Source organism: Styela clava, chromosome 11, assembly GCF_964204865.1.
Source record: "Styela clava chromosome 11, kaStyClav1.hap1.2, whole genome shotgun sequence".
Lineage (NCBI taxonomy): Eukaryota > Metazoa > Chordata > Ascidiacea > Stolidobranchia > Styelidae > Styela > Styela clava.
Window position 1 is genome coordinate 6341825 of NC_135260.1, and position 19501 is coordinate 6361325.

At 35.2% G+C, this 19501-nt stretch overlaps 1 protein-coding gene across 2 annotated transcripts; it reads left to right on the forward strand.

Annotated features, from left to right (window-relative positions):
• The first annotated feature begins 2649 nt into the window (after window positions 1–2649).
• On the forward strand, window positions 2650–16524 carry LOC120347500 (glutathione hydrolase 1 proenzyme-like). Of its 2 annotated transcripts, none has more exons than XM_078117926.1 (13): window positions 2650–2673; window positions 6877–6944; window positions 7327–7518; window positions 8631–8767; window positions 9415–9607; window positions 10091–10297; window positions 10932–11044; window positions 12194–12327; window positions 12762–12952; window positions 13593–13675; window positions 14158–14321; window positions 15445–15558; window positions 15867–16524. In XM_078117926.1, exons 1-13 carry the CDS (start codon window positions 2665–2667, stop codon window positions 16014–16016), a joined length of 1755 nt encoding a protein of 584 aa, XP_077974052.1. In that variant the 5' UTR covers window positions 2650–2664; the 3' UTR covers window positions 16017–16524. The 2 variants fall into 2 exon arrangements, with proteins under 2 accessions (XP_077974052.1, XP_077974053.1); XM_078117927.1 differs by lacking the exon at window positions 2650–2673 and adding an exon at window positions 6121–6141.
• Window positions 16525–19501: the final 2977 nt, after the last annotated feature.

Genomic DNA, 19501 nt, shown 5'->3' on the forward strand with positions numbered 1-19501 from the left:
TATTTTGGTTAAATTCCTCTTATAACAATTTTCTACATCGTTATCAATAGAACTACTTTATTTGTTCAATTTTTAGTGGATCCTTTATGCGCTAGTCGCACTCCCATTTTTGTACAGCTTAGTCAGTTTATTATGTATTTATGATTAAATACAGTTTAGTAAGTATTATAGTAATAATAAAACACCAAAGAATATTAGTCATACTACCGCGAATACAAAGCAAAATCAGCGAACGGGACGGGAAACGTTGGTTTTAGTGAATGAATAGAAAATATTTAAATTAAGTTTTGAGGAATACAAAGATGATTTTACATTCCAATTATTTACAACAATGGAGGAGGAAAATTCTAGCAATCAATAAAATTAAAATATTTCGGATAGCAATGTTTATTTGATTGAGTAATTTCAAATTTTGCTTTCTGAAAATCTTCCTAAGTCGCTTGTTTTTTCAATCAAAATCTAAAAGTTGATGATTTGACTGATTTTATTTTCTAGTAATTTTTTTTTGTATATTTTGTATTTGACATTCGAGTGTTACTCGATATGAATTGTGTAAGTATTATAACATAAACACTTGGAAGCATAGATTTTGCTCAAGTAAACCATGAATCGTGCCACGCCACGATTTGAAATACGAACTGCTGGCAAGCAAGCGCAACCTTCTAACTTTGAGGTATTCAATGTTATGTAAATAATGAGACAGAAATGGTGTGTAAAAATTATTATTTCAAATTAGCTATCCAAGTTTGCGGTCATGAAAGCACTACATACCGTTTAGTATTTGAGCATATCGTTTGGTCGCGAGATTTTACAAAACTTAATTTTTTTAAAATTTGGGTATAGGATTGGTATCCACTGGAATAGACTATTTATTGCTTGATGTTAGAGAAACTGATTGCGTTGTTTCCTCATATCTAGTTTTTGCTGTTGAGATTTGCCGAGTTGTACCAAGTGTTGACTGGTAACTTGACTTTTCTATCCCTTTTTTCGTAGTTGTTTTATATAAATCTCGTTTCTGGATACGAGCGGGCCAATAAATCGCTCTGCTAAATTTTTGTTGGGTTTATCGATTTTAAATTATCAGTACCCAAAAAATGCCGAAAACAGCTAGAAGGCTATTACTCTTACTTTTCCATCAAATTTCCTCGCAGTCTTCCGGTATTTTCAATCCGCCACGCCAGTCCGCCGAGTTTTCCCGTAAGTAAGGTCTACTGTACCGGTACATTATCGCGTTTTTCGTGTCCACATAATTGATCCAGTGGCGGGATTCAGGGAGTGCGCAAGAACCTGTTCTTAAGAATGCGGGACATCGGAGAACCCGCTATTAACTTTTGTTTTAAAAGTTAAACGACCGAAGCAAATGGGTAACTTGCACCGCAGCCTGCGACTATAGCGTTATATTTGACGTTTCGAAAGAATCCCATGTATTGGTTTCGAGTAAAGCGTTCCGTGTTAATGCAAGTTAGGCTACTAAGTATATCATCTGCATACACATACATTTTCTAAAAGGAACCTCTTACTAGTGAATTCCGTACAAATGAGATCTTTTTCATCTGCCATATCTACTTAAATTCAACCCACAGTGTGTACTCTAAATTCATTTCGAGCGCATTTCAAACTTTCGAAGATTTGTTGAGTATAATAATGTATATATTATGTTCATTATGTATCGTATATAAGTCGCCTCTTCCTGTACCGATGTCGAACTCGCGACATTATTATTCATGTTGCCATAAAGTACTGAAAGAAGCGTGAATGAGTGTTTGTTTGTGGAATGAGTCATTTTTGTGGTGAATTATTTATTTAGGTGTTTATAAATGTAAAAAAAATGAAGACTCCTGGAATTAGAAACCGCGATATTAACATTGGTATAGATATAGGTCCTATAGGGCCTTCCGATATCTTCAAAAGAATTTAGGACATAGGATATAAGTTTCCAAACCGGAGAAGAATTTGGAAGCTTTTTTTGGGGGGGGGGGGGATTTTATTTTGTATTTGCATGTAGTATTACTAATATTTCATACTTATTTATTTTTATTGTAATGCATATACAGGGTGTCTCAAAAATAAGTATACACTTTCAATTTTGATTTGCTTTTCATGTACTCATAATAGATCATTCATTTCTTCAAGAAACATAGTATGGGTAACTAGTAAAATTTAGGTATTGTTTGCATTTTCATCAACCCGCAGAATGACAAGGAGATTAACCCAAAAATTTAGGTGCAAAACTGCTTGAGACACCCTGAATACGGATACATTATGACCTATTTCAATTGTACAAAAGCCAAAGTACAAGTTGCACGTATCACAAGCAAATGTTCCGTTGAGATCGAATAACAAATGCAAATAGAGTTTTAAGCGAGGGAAGATAGAAGGAATGTGTCAAAAAAGGTTGTGAACCACTGAGTTAGAATATCAGCGCCGGCATATTAAATTAAGAAGCAGTCTCTTATACCAATAATTTCTAACCGATGTTCCTTCAGGTGTTCCCAAGGTAAATTGTTGTTCCAATTTTTTATAGGCATAATTTATAACGAAAAATGAATTCGAGTCAATGAGCATGTATTTGTTTTTTAGAAAAGTTCGTTGCGCGATAATGGATGGATGAATCAACAGATATATGCTTCCTAGTTTATACCAGTAAATATAGCTAACAGCAGAATGTTAGAGGTAACGATGCCTTTTTATAAGAAAACTTGCTTGAAGTACTTTGGATTGGACGTGTATTTCGGGCATTCCATTAACAAAACGATCAGAAAGAATATATCAAGACTGAAACCTTGTTGGGTGGCCGATTTGGACCGTACATTTCATTTCATAACCGCCGTAGACGACAAAACCGCTTTGATGTTTAAGCCTAGATGGTTGGTTTTTATGAATAAACTTCTCGCCATGTGTCGTATTACAACTTATCGGCATAGAAACAGGCTAGTCTTTAATATTTGAAAAGATTGATAAAAACAATTACTTATATTTTTACCTTGCGCTAATAATTTGGTTTCTGCAAGACTAACAACTTATTCTTCTTCTATGCCTTTGTGACGAGAGATCGGTATGCATATAATGCAAGGATGCTGTAGCAAGAGTAAAGATAACTATCCTAAGTGATTCAAGAGTCTTGCTGCACACTCACACAAATATATTTCTGTAACGTTTCGTCTGACCAAGATCAGACTTCTTCAGACATAAGCTATATAGTTAAACTACTTGCTATGTATGCCTGAAAAGTCTGACATTGGTCAAACGAAACGGCACAGAAATATATTTGTGTTAGTAATTAGCAAGACTCTTGAATCACTTATTAACTGTCATATTTTAGTTTTACTGACACCGTAGCTTAACACGCCACAGGTCCGATTTCCGTGTACGGGTATGAGTCATTAAATTTCTCATTAGATGAATCTCACCGCATGTGCTGTACAACGTCTTACGTAATGAATATCCGGTGTACACCTGACGAATGTTTCTAATTCTATTAATTTGATCGACCATTTTGCAAATGTATATACAGATGTGCAATGACACAGGGAGGGCAGATCACCGTTAAGAGATAAAGAATTACTTTGGTATAAAAGAATGTCTTGGTAGTAATAACAAAGACAGTTTGCTTCAATTAAAATTGCATTTGACAAATTGGAATTCAAGGCTGTCTGTAAAGGCATTTTGGGGGTTTTAAATTTTCAAATTTTCAATATGTTCGGGTCAATGATTGTTAATATTTTGGTAAAACTTGGTATTCATGATTACGGTAAAAAAGGCAAATGCGATTTATTTGAATTACTGGTAGGAATTTTTCAAATTAATTCTATTTGAGAAAACCAGACTACTTTCTGGCAGAAGGTTGCAAAAATTGAATTATATATATATGTAGATTCTGCAGTTTAGTTTCTATGACCTCTTGCTTTCAACTTGCATAAGCATTCTTGTGGACGAGATCAAATCGACATACATTTAAAATAAAAACAAAATGTGCAAACAAAAGCCAATATAAATAATAATGAACAATCAAAATTTATGTGAACAGGCACGCGTTTTCCCACCGTACCCTTACAAAACACTTCCGTATCAGCATTGCTGAATCGCTTACAAAATTATTTTCGACCTCATTTATACACTTTTAACGAGTGCTTACGACTTTGCACAATAGCAAAAGTAGTACATTGTTAAATATGAGATGAGGTGGAGTAAATCTCGCAAATCTTATTGTATATGAAAACGTTTAACGATTAGAGAGAGCATCATTTGTAAGATAATTGTGTACGCAACGGTAGCCGCCCACCTAATTATCCATTCTCGCGAACATTAACGACGACGGTCTATTTACCGGCGTTAAAAATACCATTCCACTTTAATAGAGTCGTAACAACGGTAAAGTTGCGAAAGATCAAGAATATTTATACGAAGCAACTATTTCTCCAACTTTGAATAGCATGATCAAATGTCGCTTCAATTTTAATTCTGTCATGTAAAAAAGGAACAAGTTGAGGAAAGTAAATTTCGTATACTAGAATTTATATGTCTTTAAAACATTGTACTACATTGAATGAAGCAAACTTTATATAAACGGGTAGTTACTACATTTCGTAAAATCGTAACTTGAAGTGCTTACAAGGATAACTTATTGCTATACACAATCGTTAGATAACTATTGGTTTATACAACAAAGTAATTATCAATGGACGTGTATGAGCGATAAAAACCAGTGACTATAATTATTTCCAGTTTTTAGGAAATATTTCTAATTTATTGATAATTTGTTTATTACATTCGTATTGCCTGCAGGGCATACATTTTGAGAAAAATATCACTCGAGTTATTGACATATATTAGTAATAAAGACTTTTGATGAGGTTAGGCTCACCAGTTAGACAAATATATTACTGAAGTTAGCATAGAGAAAACAATAAATCCCGCTAACACGCTATGTCAGCATTACTGTACAGGTGCCCGGAACCTGTTAATGTGAATATCTCATAGGTTTTTTCTGGTATTTTTCTGTGTTATAACTCTTCATAAAATTAATTTTTCAATCAAAATCCTAATGAAGTATAAAGAGTGTAGCCAGCCAAAAAGTCCTTTTGTCCGGATGGGGTCGCAGTTATCCAATATATGCAAGCGCGCAATTTCATCTACCTCGGTTGGTTCGTTTAGAGCAGTGTTTTCCAATCCGAGTCTGCGGTCTCAAATGAGTCAGCAGAGCGTTTGAATGAGTCTTCTCGAGCAATACCGTTTGAGAAAGTTATGTAGTAGTATATATCATGTAGGTCACTATCCTTTTTAGTGTCGCGAAATTCTTTGTCGGGATAAAACATTTTTACCAGACTTAAGTACCAGCCAAGTTTTGATTTACGTTAGTATTTACATAAAACATAAAATAAAGTTTATTCACATAAAATTAATCGATTCAATAATATCCGAGTAGGCAAATGCCGCAAAATCGTTTTTCAATCTAGCTACGCCAATGTGAGGTATGTTATTAGCGCGTAGTTTAACCGGAAATATGAAAAAAATATTGAAAATCTATCAAAAACATCATTGCTTCTCACAACGCATTTTAAAACAGTATATTTCCACCCAACTTAAATCGTTATCTTTTACTCAATTATACTATTTGTTATTTTTCTTTTTCCGTTTACTCTCATTGAAAACTTTGACACATTTGCCAGAAACCGCCAGTAAGGCAGAGAACGAGGGGTAACGGTTCAATATGCTAACGAAGTATTTTTCGGACGTTTTGACACGATAAATTGAATTTGTGTTAATTGTATGTTTAAAAAGGTGAATAAAATTAGTTGGAAATGAAGATGTACACATCAAGAGTTATTTGTTGCCTTCTATCCACAATATACTGTAGCAGTCGCGTTGTTGGCATAGAATAGCTTTGCAGGATGGAAGTAAGGAGGAAAGTTTACCGTAAATGTTTAAGTAAATAATAAGTACATAAAGAACTGAAAAAATCACAATATTACAAACTTTAATCTATTGACCCACAGGAGCGGACCTAGGAGAACGCCATGGAGGCAGCCGACCAGGGCAGCGCGTTGTAGGGGGCAGCAGATCCAGACTGAAGGTTCAAGTTGTTACACATGTCATGGCACATACACATGTCATGTCACATACACATGTCAAAATATGCATGTAACTGCTTTTCGTGTTATAGTTGAACTATGTATGTCTGAAGAAGTCTGACCTTGGTCAGACGAAGCGTTACAGAAATATATTTGTGTTAGTGTGCAGCAAGACTCTTGAATCACTTAGAATTGTTATCTCTACTCTTGCTACAGCATCCTTGCAATATATGCATACGGATCCGCCGGCACAAAAGCATAGAAGAAGGATAAGTAGTTAGTCTCGCAGAAACCAAATTGTTACACATGTTTTTCACGATGCGTTTTTTATTTAAGTGAAGGTTATTTATGGGTATAGTCTTGTAAGACTGATTGACTTCACTCTCACCTGACCACTATATGCTTCATTCTCATGTATAACAACATCTATAATTTGATTATCTGCCGAATTATTTGTGAAGTCGGGTACGAGGGGAATCGTTATCAGAAATTTGACAGGTCAGCAGAAAAGTTTGGCACGCTCTTGACCATACGTATGAGGAGCTATCATGAAAATACCCCCTTCTGAAGAAAAACGTACGGAGCACATAAACAATCTGAACTACAATTTTTTGAAAAAGTAGACGGACGTAACCTTCATTTATTTTATCCGCTACTTTATATTTATCCAAAGAGGATTTTCTGAAAATCGATGATTTTTCAAACCTATTTTCAAATAATGTTCAAAAAATTATTCAAATGTTTAATTTATTATAGATCTATCCTTTCAGTAGCAATTTATTCATATTTTCTGTATTATCTAAAGATTTTATTCTATCACAACATGATGAACGGAACAATGTTGGATCAAGACATTAACATGAACATCAATGGGTTAGTATTATATCTATGGAATGGTCAGCTTTTCACAACGACTGTTATTGACAAGTAAAACATCGGGGCCCTTTGTGCTCTAATTCACGACTTGTCGAGACAAATTAAGTTATCTAATAGGTTATAGTCCACTTAAATGTTTGAAACAAGTAAAAGTAATAGTAGTCTAGCAAACAATGCAATCTTTACCCACTAAAAATTTCGAAGCAGTCGGTCTAGTAGTTGGCGGGAAAAACAATTTTTTAAAACAAGAAGTTGCAATAAGAAGAAGAAAAGAATTCTAACAGCAACATAATATCAAAACGATCGATATGTACATTCGGTGTCCAATACCTCAAATAACACGCACTTCGTTAAAATAACCGCTTGCAAATTTTTGCAGATTTCACAAACATGGAATGCAAAAGCCGGAAATATGCTCGGAGAAATCTTACAAAATATTTAGCTCGGCAGCCGTGGTTTGTAACAATGGAATCTGCGCAACCGCGGGGAAGAACATACTTGCAGAAGGTGGCTCTGTTGTCGATGCTGCCATCGCTTCCATGCTGTGCTTGGGTGTTGTTTCGTTTCAAAGGTATATTATATTGAAATACAGGGTTTTCAAAAAAGGTTCGCCCGACTTTGTAGTGGTAATAATTGGAAATTTGTTCGTCTTTGTTTATTGAAAGTTCTTATTGTGCTTGTACAGTTCTCATTTTTCATACAATAAAATTTATTCGAACTGACAATTGTTATTACTATAAATCGAAAAAAATATTTAATTATTATTGCTGTGATATATCGGGCGAATTTTTTTGGACACCCTGTATTCATTGCACAATAATTAAAGTGAATGATACAAGAAATTGCTCAGTTGATAGAACAATCAGTATTCAGGGCGGGACTTAACAACCACGGGGCTTTATTTGAAACGGATTGGGCGTTACCGATCTGGGTACAGATAAAAGTAAGAAACGAAAAGTAAGATTTTCTGATAGAAAATGAATTATTACATCGTGTTACTCTCAAAGTACAAAATCCCTAATAAAAATCTACTTTACAGTCGTGAGTATGCCGAAGTTACTTGCTGACTCATACACAAATATAACTTATGATCATTGCATTTATTATTTATTAATTGACACCTAGTTTTCTGCATAGATCGATTGCAGTAACCTTGTTAGTGTTTTGTGCTTGGCTGATTTAAATGTGAACGTGTGTTTTACAACTCCGGTAAGCGATTATCAATTGGTCAAAATCTGTTTATGAAGTTTGTGCTTATTTACAAGGAAAGTCATCTCTTGCTATTCATGTCGGGCTAAATGCTATACGATTTTTAGCACAGTAATTAGTTACATAAGTGTCGCCGAACAAGCTATTGCTTTTTTTGTTTTGTTTTTCGAGCGACCTGCCCAGGTATTTTGCTTATTTTGAACTCATAAACACAATGTAGGTTTTACTCGGTTTAGTTTGGCAGAAGAGTGGTTAACAAAATTCTTTTGCTAACAGTCTCGGTATCCGTTCATGTATCCTATATATTTGAGCATTAGGGTCTTAAAAAATATTAAAAATAATGTATAAATATTCCACTGGTTGGTAGGCTACTATTCCACGCCGTTTTAGAACTTCTTTGGCTATACTGATCAATTTTCTTTAAATGTCTAAAACTCTGGAAGTTTGAACCAACAGTAACTAATTATTTTTCAGCGCTGGTATCGGAGGGGGATTCTACATGATTTATTACGACGCAGAAACAGGAAAAGATTATTTTATCGATGCCAGATCTGTCGCCCCACTTGGAGTAAATCCTGACATTTACATCAACGATTATGTAGCACGATATGGTGAGATATTTAACGAATTTCGAAGTGCAGCGAGTGTAGTTCTATATAGTATAATATGCTATGAGTATAGTATGCTATAAAAAAACGGCTTATGCATTCTTGGAAGATTTCCCGACTCTTGATCCCACACTCTTCCTATACTATTGAAAAAAAATTGGGAAAGTGATTTGAGGAAGTTTTCACAAGTTACATGTTCATGGCCTTATTTTGATTCAAAATATTTAACTACCAGCCATTTAAAGTACTGATAGCTAATTTTAGCTTAGTCTATCGAGGCTTTTTGGAGCTAATTTTTGACAAAATGACCATTGAATTAATTGACTTATGTGAATGGAATTCGGGAACAACTAACATGATGACAAATAGTTGGAATAACGTCCTTAAAAAAGTATGAACGGCTGCTAAGATTCCAATTTTTACGTCACCGTTGAAATTGTTAGCCAATGTTACTGAAGTAAATTAGGAAGCCAATATCCGAAAATATTCATTTGAGTTGGAGTGAAGTAACTTATATATTTGTTCACGCTTGGTTTCTTATAGCACGATACAGTTAAATTACAATACAGGAAAAATTTGCCAGTCAGTTCACCAATGAAGATATGCGGTCTGTCAATACTTGTGTAACAATTCTAACTTTTGCATCACAGGAAGATCATCCATTGGAGTTCCGGGTGAAATTCGTGGTTACTGGGAGGCGCATATAAGATTTGGAAAACTTCCATGGTCTCGTTTATTTGATCCTGCCATTGAGCTGGCAGAGAATGGTTTTCAAATGACATTCAGCTGTGATAAATGGCTAAAAATAACAATGCAAAAAGTACACGAGAATCTTTATTTAAGGTAAGCTGAATCAATAAAATTATGCTGCTTACATGAACAGTTTATAGAACTCGGCCTTTGGTCAGAGGAGAATTCGCCCTGCACCTTCCTTTTGATGATATTCCATGCCTTTATCTGAATTATTAGCCAATCTGTCTTGGTCAAGATCACTAAACGAAACGTTGGATTGCGGGAATTCACATTACAGTGAATAATACCGTCCTTAAACGACTCGTGAAAATGGGTTTTAGTGAAGTCGATTAAAAAATGTTAAAATTCATGCCGCGCGTTATGCTTATTTTCAACTTAAGGCGATGTAATGCAGACGAAGCATAAAACGATGAGACATGCTAATTTTTTATCGGGGTTCTAGTATGTAATACCAACTTAACAGACGTAATTTGCTGGCTAATTCACGTTCACATAACCTCGATCGGAGCACAAACCGTTTCGAAGAGCTTGCTATGTCAATAACGTAACTTCATCAACTTTTCAACCTCACAGAAAATTTCTGAAACATCCGAATGGAGAATTCAAACAAAAGGGCGATATTTTTCATCGCCCTGTATTCGCAGGAACACTTCGTACCATTGCAAGAGAAGGCGCAGAGGCTTACTACGATGGATCATTGACGCAATCAATTCTACAAGATATTCATGATGGATTTGGACTTCCGTCTGCAATTACAAAAGATGATCTGAAACAGTACAAGTATGTAAAAGGACATTATGAGTTTGAATCCCTATTTTCCAATTATCAATTATGGCTTAAATGCAGACAGGCGTACAATAAACTGGATATGTTCGAAGTGTAATGTAGCACAAAGCTTGTCAACTATTTTTACCAAAGATCTGTAGGAAAATAGTAGCCTACTGACGTCCCGTCTTTCCAGAAAATATATTTTACAGTGCGCCTAAACATATTGAGTTATCTATTAACATTGAGTTAATAGATTTAACAGAAAAAAGATTTGTGTGAAAAGGGGTGGCCACAAAAACAAAATCCCCAGCGGGCATTGTAGTTCCTCGGCAAGGGATTATTCGCTTATCGAGACAGCGACATTTCCATTGTTATCGGATATTACCAGATACATATCACCGGGTATTATCGGATACATAACGAAAAAGGAAGGCTAGTTGACTCCATTTCCGTAACTCCGTATTTAAATAGTTCGACAGGATCGTGACAACAATTTTATTAGAAATAGCCACTCCTGGAGCAAGGAGTGGCTCTGTTAGATAAAGGTACGACCCTCGGTTTCATCCAGTTATTTCTATCTGGCCCTCCTGTATTAAAGGTTGCACATTCTTGTCCTGAGGTATAATTTTTTATTATTTTTTTTTAGAGTTCGCATCAGAGAATCTATCAAAATCGACCTCGGCAACGATTTGACGATGATTGCTCCCGGTGCACCAAGTGGAGGACCGATACTTGCATTCATACTTAAAGTTTTGAAAGGTATTTTATTATATCTCGGCTCTTGGAGACCCGTCTTCTCAGTCGTTCTGTCTGTCTGTGTGTGTATCCGACAGTCTGTCTGGCAAGTTATATTTTGTCTAGATCATGAGTGGGCAAAATTTTTTAACCAGGGGCCAACATTTTCGCCCACTTAGACTGGCGGGCCATAAAAGTGTGACGTGAAAAGTTACATTTTATAAACAATATTACAGTGTTAAAAACTAAAGATGGAAAGTAATAAGCCTGGTGCCAAAACTAAATTTAACCGCAATCTCAACAAATTCCTTGAGCTATTTCAGCTGAAACATTGAAATTTGATTTCGGGTTGGTTGTGGCAGCATCAGGCAGGCCAGATTGAATTACCCAGCGGGCCGGATTTGGCCCGCGGGTCGTACTTTTCCCATGTCTGGTCTAAATACTCCATTAACAGGGGAAGCCGTAGGGATTTTAGTTATCATTATTTTAACTATTAGCTACAGTAGCCTATCTATATCACACACGCGAGGATGTATACGCAGCGCGCAGCGTTTAAAATGAACTGAAAGTTCGGTTACCCGCTCCTCCAATCACGCTGCCGTTATAGCTCCGCAAGTTTCCGTGGATGGTAACCGGTTGATTAAGTGCGGGTCTCAACTATCAGCGGAGATTCTTGTCTTTTAAGAACGGTGTTGCGAAATGTTTTTTCGTCTCACTGTGAGTTTCTGACCAATCAATCGGATTTCATGCAAATCCGGTTCAATTTTTAAAACTAATTAGACACAGAGTTCGGGTGCTGCAGGTTTTATTGTCAATATAACCAAAATTCAGAAGCGAATGATTCGAACGCGACAGCAAATGGCCCTTTGTTAGTCGTAACCATATAATTAGTTTTGGTCTTATTGATGAACGAGAGTTATACCAATGATTTCGTTTCATTTCATGAAATTTTATTGTGACTGTTTAATTCGAATTGGTTTGATATGAAATATTATGAATATGCGAGCTTATGCTCATATATATACGAGTACACGAATAATCGTCAAATACTCGCGCAAGTGAATTTGGTACGAACAAAAGTGACTCCTAGTTCCATCCTTTATTGTTGATACACGGTGTTAAAATAGTGTGAACACCGTAAAACAAAATATTAATTTTAATTTTTTTATAAAGGTTACAATTTCACCGCTGAAGACTTAAAAGAAGATAAAATTCTAACTTTCCATCGAATTATTGAAACAATCAAGTTTGCCTATTGCAAAAGAAATAAAATGGGAGATCCTGATTTCAACAATGAAATTGTTCAGGTATGACTTGGTTTAATTTTTGGTTTTAAAAATTATTTACGTATGAAGGTATGTATCCTGCCTTATGGTATATGTAGTAGTATGTGTACCAGGTTAGTGTTTTATTCCGATTTTTTTTTTTTTTCAGTTTTATTACGAGTTCGGGGACTGTCTGTGTTAGACTAGTGAATACACTCCTTGCCCATCCTTGTCCGTCCCCTTTACACAACTTGATATAAAGTAGGCGAACAAAATTAGTTACCTCCATATTGGTACACATACTTCTGGAGCGCCAAAATTTGACAGTCCTCAGAAACGTTTTGATTGTTCAGTTTGTTAAATTGTTCAAAATCTTAATCATCATGAAATCTTTGATAATGATAATCCTAGCAGACATCGAAAACTTCACGCTATCGATATTTCTTTAATGCTTGTATCAATGTAAATTGAAACAGATTATCAATGGAATGATGTCAGACAAATTTTGTGAAAATGTCAGAGAGAAAATAGATGATTTTCAAACGCATTCATCAGAATATTATGGTGATGTAGAAGTACGAGTTCCGAACGATCAAGGAACGGCACATTTAGGAATTGTTGGTCCAGACGGCAGCGCTGTAGCTATTACAAGTACAGTTAACCAACCGTGAGTAGATATTTAGTATTTACATATTAATAGACTCAGAATTTATATAATTTCGATTTTAATATTGAGTTTTATCCGCCCACAATTCTATACAAAGTAAAAGTTTGGACAAGTTTTATTATCTTTATCAACCCGAATATCTGATTGAAAATTGTAATACATTCATTATATGATATCTGAAATATATTTAAAAAATATCTATGCTATATGTAGGTAACAGACTTTCAGTAGTTTTTTTCCATTCATTCAATATTATTTAATAGACAGTGTAGGGTTGCAGAATACTCGTGAAGTATTCTGTCAGACCTTTCTAAAACGTAAGAATGTATAAAATGAGCACAGCATGAGGTAACTGTACCACCATCACACCATCACTTACATAAATGGCGTTCATTGGTGTTCAGCTGGGGTGCTTTTTACCCATTTATTTGCTGCGGTCGTCTGAGGTCTAAAACAACCACAGGAATATGTCAGTTGCTTGTCACGACATTTCAATGACTGCTTCGCGCCAACTTGGTGCGAACCCCGCTGAATACCACCACTGGTTAAAAGCTATACTCACGAAAGCAATAACAAAACTAGGTATATATAAATCCAACGTGTGTTCAATAACCTCAGCTTTAATATCAATCTTATTTAGATTCGGAAGCAACATTCTCGGAAAACGAACAGGAATTGTATTTAATGATCAAATGGTAGATTTTTCAAGACCTCATGCTACAGGTTACTGTCTTGTTATTGTTTTTATTGTCAAAGAAGACTGTACTCGAAATATATTTGTCCTCAAATATTACGTGGAACTTAACTGAAGGCAATATGCTATAGTGTTTGTTTCAAAGTTTACTCTCCACTGAGAAATGATTGAGTAATACTATATATGTCATTAATACACTAGGAACCGTCGTTTCAAGATATATAGCATCCGGCAGACAAAACACATCATGCGTTATTTCGTGTTTCTTCCATAGAAATAGAATCAATGAAAAAATCAATTAGGAAAATGGAGTTAGCTATTTTATATATTTTGCCACATCTAAAAACACAACTACATATTAGGATGTATTAAAATTATCTGCTGTAAATAGAATACTGGGAATGGCAACTCTATTTTATTATTCTCCGGCATAGTATTACCTACCCGGACACCAAAGTCATATATTGTCAAATACAAAAACTTTTTATAACTCAGTATTTTATATTTTTAGCTGATGGAATCCAAGAGTGTAATAATTTAATTGAACCCGTCAAGCGAGGTTTGTCTTCAACAACTCCAACAATAATTATCAACAAATCAGCTCCTCAATGTTCAAAGGTGAAGATGGTGATCGGTGGGGCTGGGGGAACTCATATCATCAATGCAACTGCACTGGTAAGATTACTAACGCACTATATGAATATCTCAGTGCATAGTATAAAATGTGGCATCATATTGTCTATTAAAGGCTCTAGAAGAGCCATGGAATAGAAATGCGTAAGTTTGCAAGACCAGCAATGCTTGTTTGCTGTGTTTATGCTACGTCTCAACGGAGATGGTATTGGAAGAATATTGCACCGGACCCGTGTAATATAAAAAATGTGGCATCACCATACCACTTTTTCAAGGGTTTTGGAAAAGCTATGGTCTATTATATCAGGTTGGTCCAAGGTTGTCAGCTCCGCGGACTTAGGAATTATTTTTGCATTGTTCGCGGGCCACAATAGTGCCAAGAATAGGTGACCAGTGCAATACAAAACAAACACACTTTTATTGTGCATACACATAGTTATCAGGCGTAGCCATTCTAGGCTAATAGAATAAGCATTCGATTTTTAGTTTTCTATGATGCCTATATTGTTAGCATATATTCCCTACCAAAAAGTTAGAAAGCCAGATAAAAATTTGGACTGCCAAGCACATTATTCAACTTCGCAAGTTGCCTCAGCCAGCCATAACACTACTTAATTCAGTGACATTAGTGATGTCAATATTTCAAGAGATTTTCAGATTAATTTTATGACCAAACAACACGAAATGCGATTTTTTTTGTTGCTCTCCGACTGTGACGCGGGCCACAGATGATAAAGCAGCGGGCCTGAGTTTGGACCACCCTGGTCTATATTGTGAGAATGATTTTTGCTGTTTTTGCTGCGCCCCAGACTTATATACCCGGCAATCACCGGACCCGTATCCTAACAACCAAGGAGACGCTTGATTTTCCGTCAAAAAATGGATTTCTTCCGAAGGGTATTTGACTTATTAACTTCAGTTGACTTAGCCCACCCTCTGCAGGCTTGAGCAAGAGCTATGACGTCATTGTCAAGCAACTCGCGATGCGGACATTCTTGAAGGACATTCAAACAGTGAAGCGGATCGCGCTAACTTGTTTTCTCGATTTTTCAGTCAACTTGTATAATTTTCGTGCTTGCTTCATTTATGGGTTATGAATAAAAGTAGTTCTGCCACCGCGCTAAGCAGTCAATGGTACCCTTACTTTTGTTTATGGTCTTTCTAGACGATAATGCAAAGTTTATGGTTCAACAAAACTCTCGACGAAGCCGTGAGATCAAAAAGATTTCATCACGGTTGGATTCCAAATGTTCTATTAATACAGGAGGGAACGGACCAGGTGATTTTTTGTTTTTTCATTTATCAATCGAATCTGAGGATTGCATAAGCATTTGTACCTGAATGCATAACCCATAACAATCTTTCATAGATAGATGGTTGATTTGCATACTCTATATAATATAAGCAAATTAAAAAATGGAGAATTTTGGAGAGATAGCAAAAAGAAAAAAAAATTGAACATGATACATATGTGTTCGCTCATCAGCACACACACATACAAAGATTACAAAAACACAAACATATGGGAACAAGGCTTGGACCGGGAATGAACAAACAAAAAATACGCGTCTTATTTTCATATTTCAGGAAATCATTCAAGGATTATTGAAACGTGGACATGAAGTCGAAGAAGTAGACAGCCACCTATCTTCGGTTCAAGCAATATTAAGAATAAATGAGAAGACAATCGCTGCTAAATGTGACGATAGACGAGGAGGATCTCCCGATGGATATTAACAAATATACTTTAACATGAATAGTGATCATAACGTCGCGCACCATCAAAATTTAAAATATACAAAAATCTTGAAATCATTCGATCTCGATGCAGTTCTCTGAATCATCATGTTAGTATTCTAAAAAAAATTAGAATGAGTCATCTATTGACGCGTCATAATAGATTGTAAATTTTACCTTGGTTGGCGACTTCATAGCGACACTGTACAATTTACCTGATTAATTTCTTAGTCAATATTTCTATTAAACAGTGTATCCAGAACATCATAGAATAACGATTTCGGCAACAGAAAAAGAAGTTTCGAAGGAACAAAATTTTGAAAAAATTCAAAACGAAAAACTTTTAGTGGTAAACCATTCAAGAATAACTGGATACCTATAACACTTAAAATATGTTTTTTTCCGTTTCTGTATAAATGCTTTGTAGCAGAGTTTTATATAAAGGGTCTGTATTAATGCACCCTTTTTTATTGTAATATTATATTACAAATAAATTTTTAAAAAAGAACTTTTTTTTAAATTTTAAAGTCAAATCACAAGCGGTGTATTGAATGTCCTGTTCTACTCTTCCGAGTTTGGACAAATATACAATATTCTGAGATAAATGATTAGGCAGCACTTAACAACCTTTTTCGTTTAATTTCTCTCTTCGCCTATTTTGAAACTTTATTCATCCCTCGCTATGCATGAAAGCTACTTTATATATTGAGTCTTTAATGGATCCTTAGCGTTATGTGCGAGTCGCACTCCCGCTTTAACACAGTTTAAGTAGTTTATTTATGATTTGTGCATAGATGAAGTATTATAGTAGCCTAATAATAAAACAAACAAAGAACATAAGTACTACTAGATTTATTAAAAAGAGAAATACCCCGTTAGAAGGCATGAGGTTAAAGTAGACATAAAGAGTGGGATTCATGCTATTTTTTGGGATAGGACACGGTTCGGCAACCTTTAGCAACCCAACAAAATCCAAATGAGTGTTTGACAATTTTGAGAAAGTCCGTCTCCAACACCATGACGGTCATTTGGTCATATTCTATAGAGAGAACATAACTTCTGTACGAAGCGTCTTAGATTACTGAAATTTTCGGGTAGAATCATACACAAACAACAGTTCAAGCTCAAATAAAATGAAATAAATTCATTCATCGATCCAAATATATACAGGGTGTCCATAAAGTTTCTTTACAATTTCAATTTTGTTAAGTCAGTTCTCAATATATCTTAAGCAGGTTTGTTGTTTTTTAATTAGTAATTCAAGTAATTAGTTCATTAATTCAAGTAGTTCAAGTATTTTTACTTCATTCAATACATCTGTGCGGGTCAAAACAATATATGGTATCAATAAATTCCCTTTGCAATTTTAAGACTTTATGGACACCCTGTATATCAGTATTAAGCACATATTTTATTATTCATTGGCCCAAAAAACAATTCATCAATTATGCAATCAAAAAGGAAAAATAATACAAGAGCAGTAGGATATTAGTCATCCAGTACATTTTACTTACCCGAATATTGTTTTAAAAACAACGACATCCATCAGTATAGCCGGCCTACGACGAAAACAACCCGCATTCCATCGCGCACATTTCTGGCCAGACTGTGACTTTCCGCCCACAATCCTAACAAAGCACAGTAATTAACAGTAAACAATTTATCAAACGCTTGATCAAATAATCACCCTTCTCACTTCAGGTTAACCATGTAGCGTCACAAGTCAATGAGCCACAGGCATGTGATTAACAGGCTAAAAAAATGCATATGACAGTTGGCTATTGCTTCCAAATCAACGGCTATTGTTTGGATTGATTGTATCATAGTCAGCTTTCACTGCATTCTTAACAGTAATTTCATGGAAGGGAGGTTTCGTTTTTGAATACAGAAGCATAACCATTTTCATCAGTGAAGAATGTCGGCTGACATCTCATAATATGTTAAATTTCTGTCTCGAACTTTTTAATAAACATATTGAAATTTTTTTAACTCTTCCTTAAAAACGGATTACTAGTGAAGCTGATTGAATTAGAATTTATCTTTTCTAAGGGTACGTTGTTGACGTCAAATGCAAAACAAGGTTGAGATTTTAGGTAATAATTTTTATGGAAGCGATAGGGCAAAATGAAGTCCCGATATCGAGCTTTTTGATAACTTATTGATTCCAAATTGAGTCGCGTGTCATTTTCATGTGGAAATGACCAAATTTTTGGACGAAAATAAATTTAATCTAAGATTTTATTGGAGCCGAGTTTTCTAAGATATTTTCAAAAATGGAATGATAATGGATGAAATATGCGATTTGCCAATTGCGCAGTTTAATCTAAAAATGGAATCTTTTATTGGAGCCGAGTGTTCCAAGACATTTCCAACGATGGAAGAATAAGTAAATAGTAAATCTTAATAAAACACTCTTCTTTTCATATGGTCTTTATTCAGGCCCCCTCAAGGAGTTGCGTTACTCTACCTATAGCCAATGACGCTGTTAATATTCTTGTAGCCTTGTTGAAAGTTATCAAATCAAATAATAGTAGCCGAATTAGTAATAAAACATTTTTCCATTCACAGGGTGTATTTATTTGAACCATAGCAAACGATAAGAATTAGAAAGATAGAACAGGAGAGCGCAGGAACAGGAAAGCGCATAAGTCAACAAAAGATTTACCATCGCCCCAGGGGGTTGAGGAGTCGAAAATTTTTGCAATCGACTTTGAATTCCAACTCCGGGTAATAAAAATATTTGACTCCGACTCCAGCTCTGTGGAAATCAAATTGTGATACAAAACTTTGGCGTATCATCCTTCTTTTATATATTGTTAAGCGCTTAGTAAACTTCATGTCATTTCAGTTTCAGTACAATGTTTTGACTTCTTATCGACATTGAAAGTTTGAAAATCCAACACTGAGACGTTTCATATGACTCTGGCTCCGAATCTCACAGCTAAGATAACAATCATACGACTTTTAGGACCTTTTGTTGACCTGCCACCGCTCGAAATAAAATAAAAATAGTAATTATTCCTTTAGAGTTAGAGTGAGGGCTAGGATTGCAGATTACGCTGGAGATCCAAATTGCTAAAACATTTCTGACTGTAACGCTAACCCTAACTGGATAATTACTAATTTGTTATTTTAAAACGTGGAGGGATGTTTTCTCGAATCTCACATTTCTGCATTGTTTCCACTCATAATGGAACAGTACTTTGACTTACTTAAGTTTGACCAGTTTAAGCCGCAGCTTTTGAAGATTTAACGATCAATTCAAACATTTGACAATTTTTAGAAGCCAGCTGCGAAGTTAAAACGATGTATATTTGGATTTGACATATTGGATAAAAGGCGCCGCAATTTCATGTTATTTGAAGTCTTTACAACCAGTTGAAGCTGCAATTTTCAAATATTTAATGGTGAAATCAAACAATCGAATTTCTTTATACGCCAGCTGCACGTCTGAGACAATGTTTATTCTGATTTGGCATTTCGGA

Excerpts from the sequence above, each read along its gene's own strand:
- LOC120347500 (XM_078117926.1), top strand. Across the intron at positions 9,608-10,090 it reads CACGAGAATCTTTATTTAAG|AAAATTTCTGAAACATCCGA; the intron begins GTAAGCTGAATC and ends TCAACCTCACAG. Across the intron at positions 13,676-14,157 it reads TTCAAGACCTCATGCTACAG|CTGATGGAATCCAAGAGTGT; the intron begins GTTACTGTCTTG and ends TTATATTTTTAG.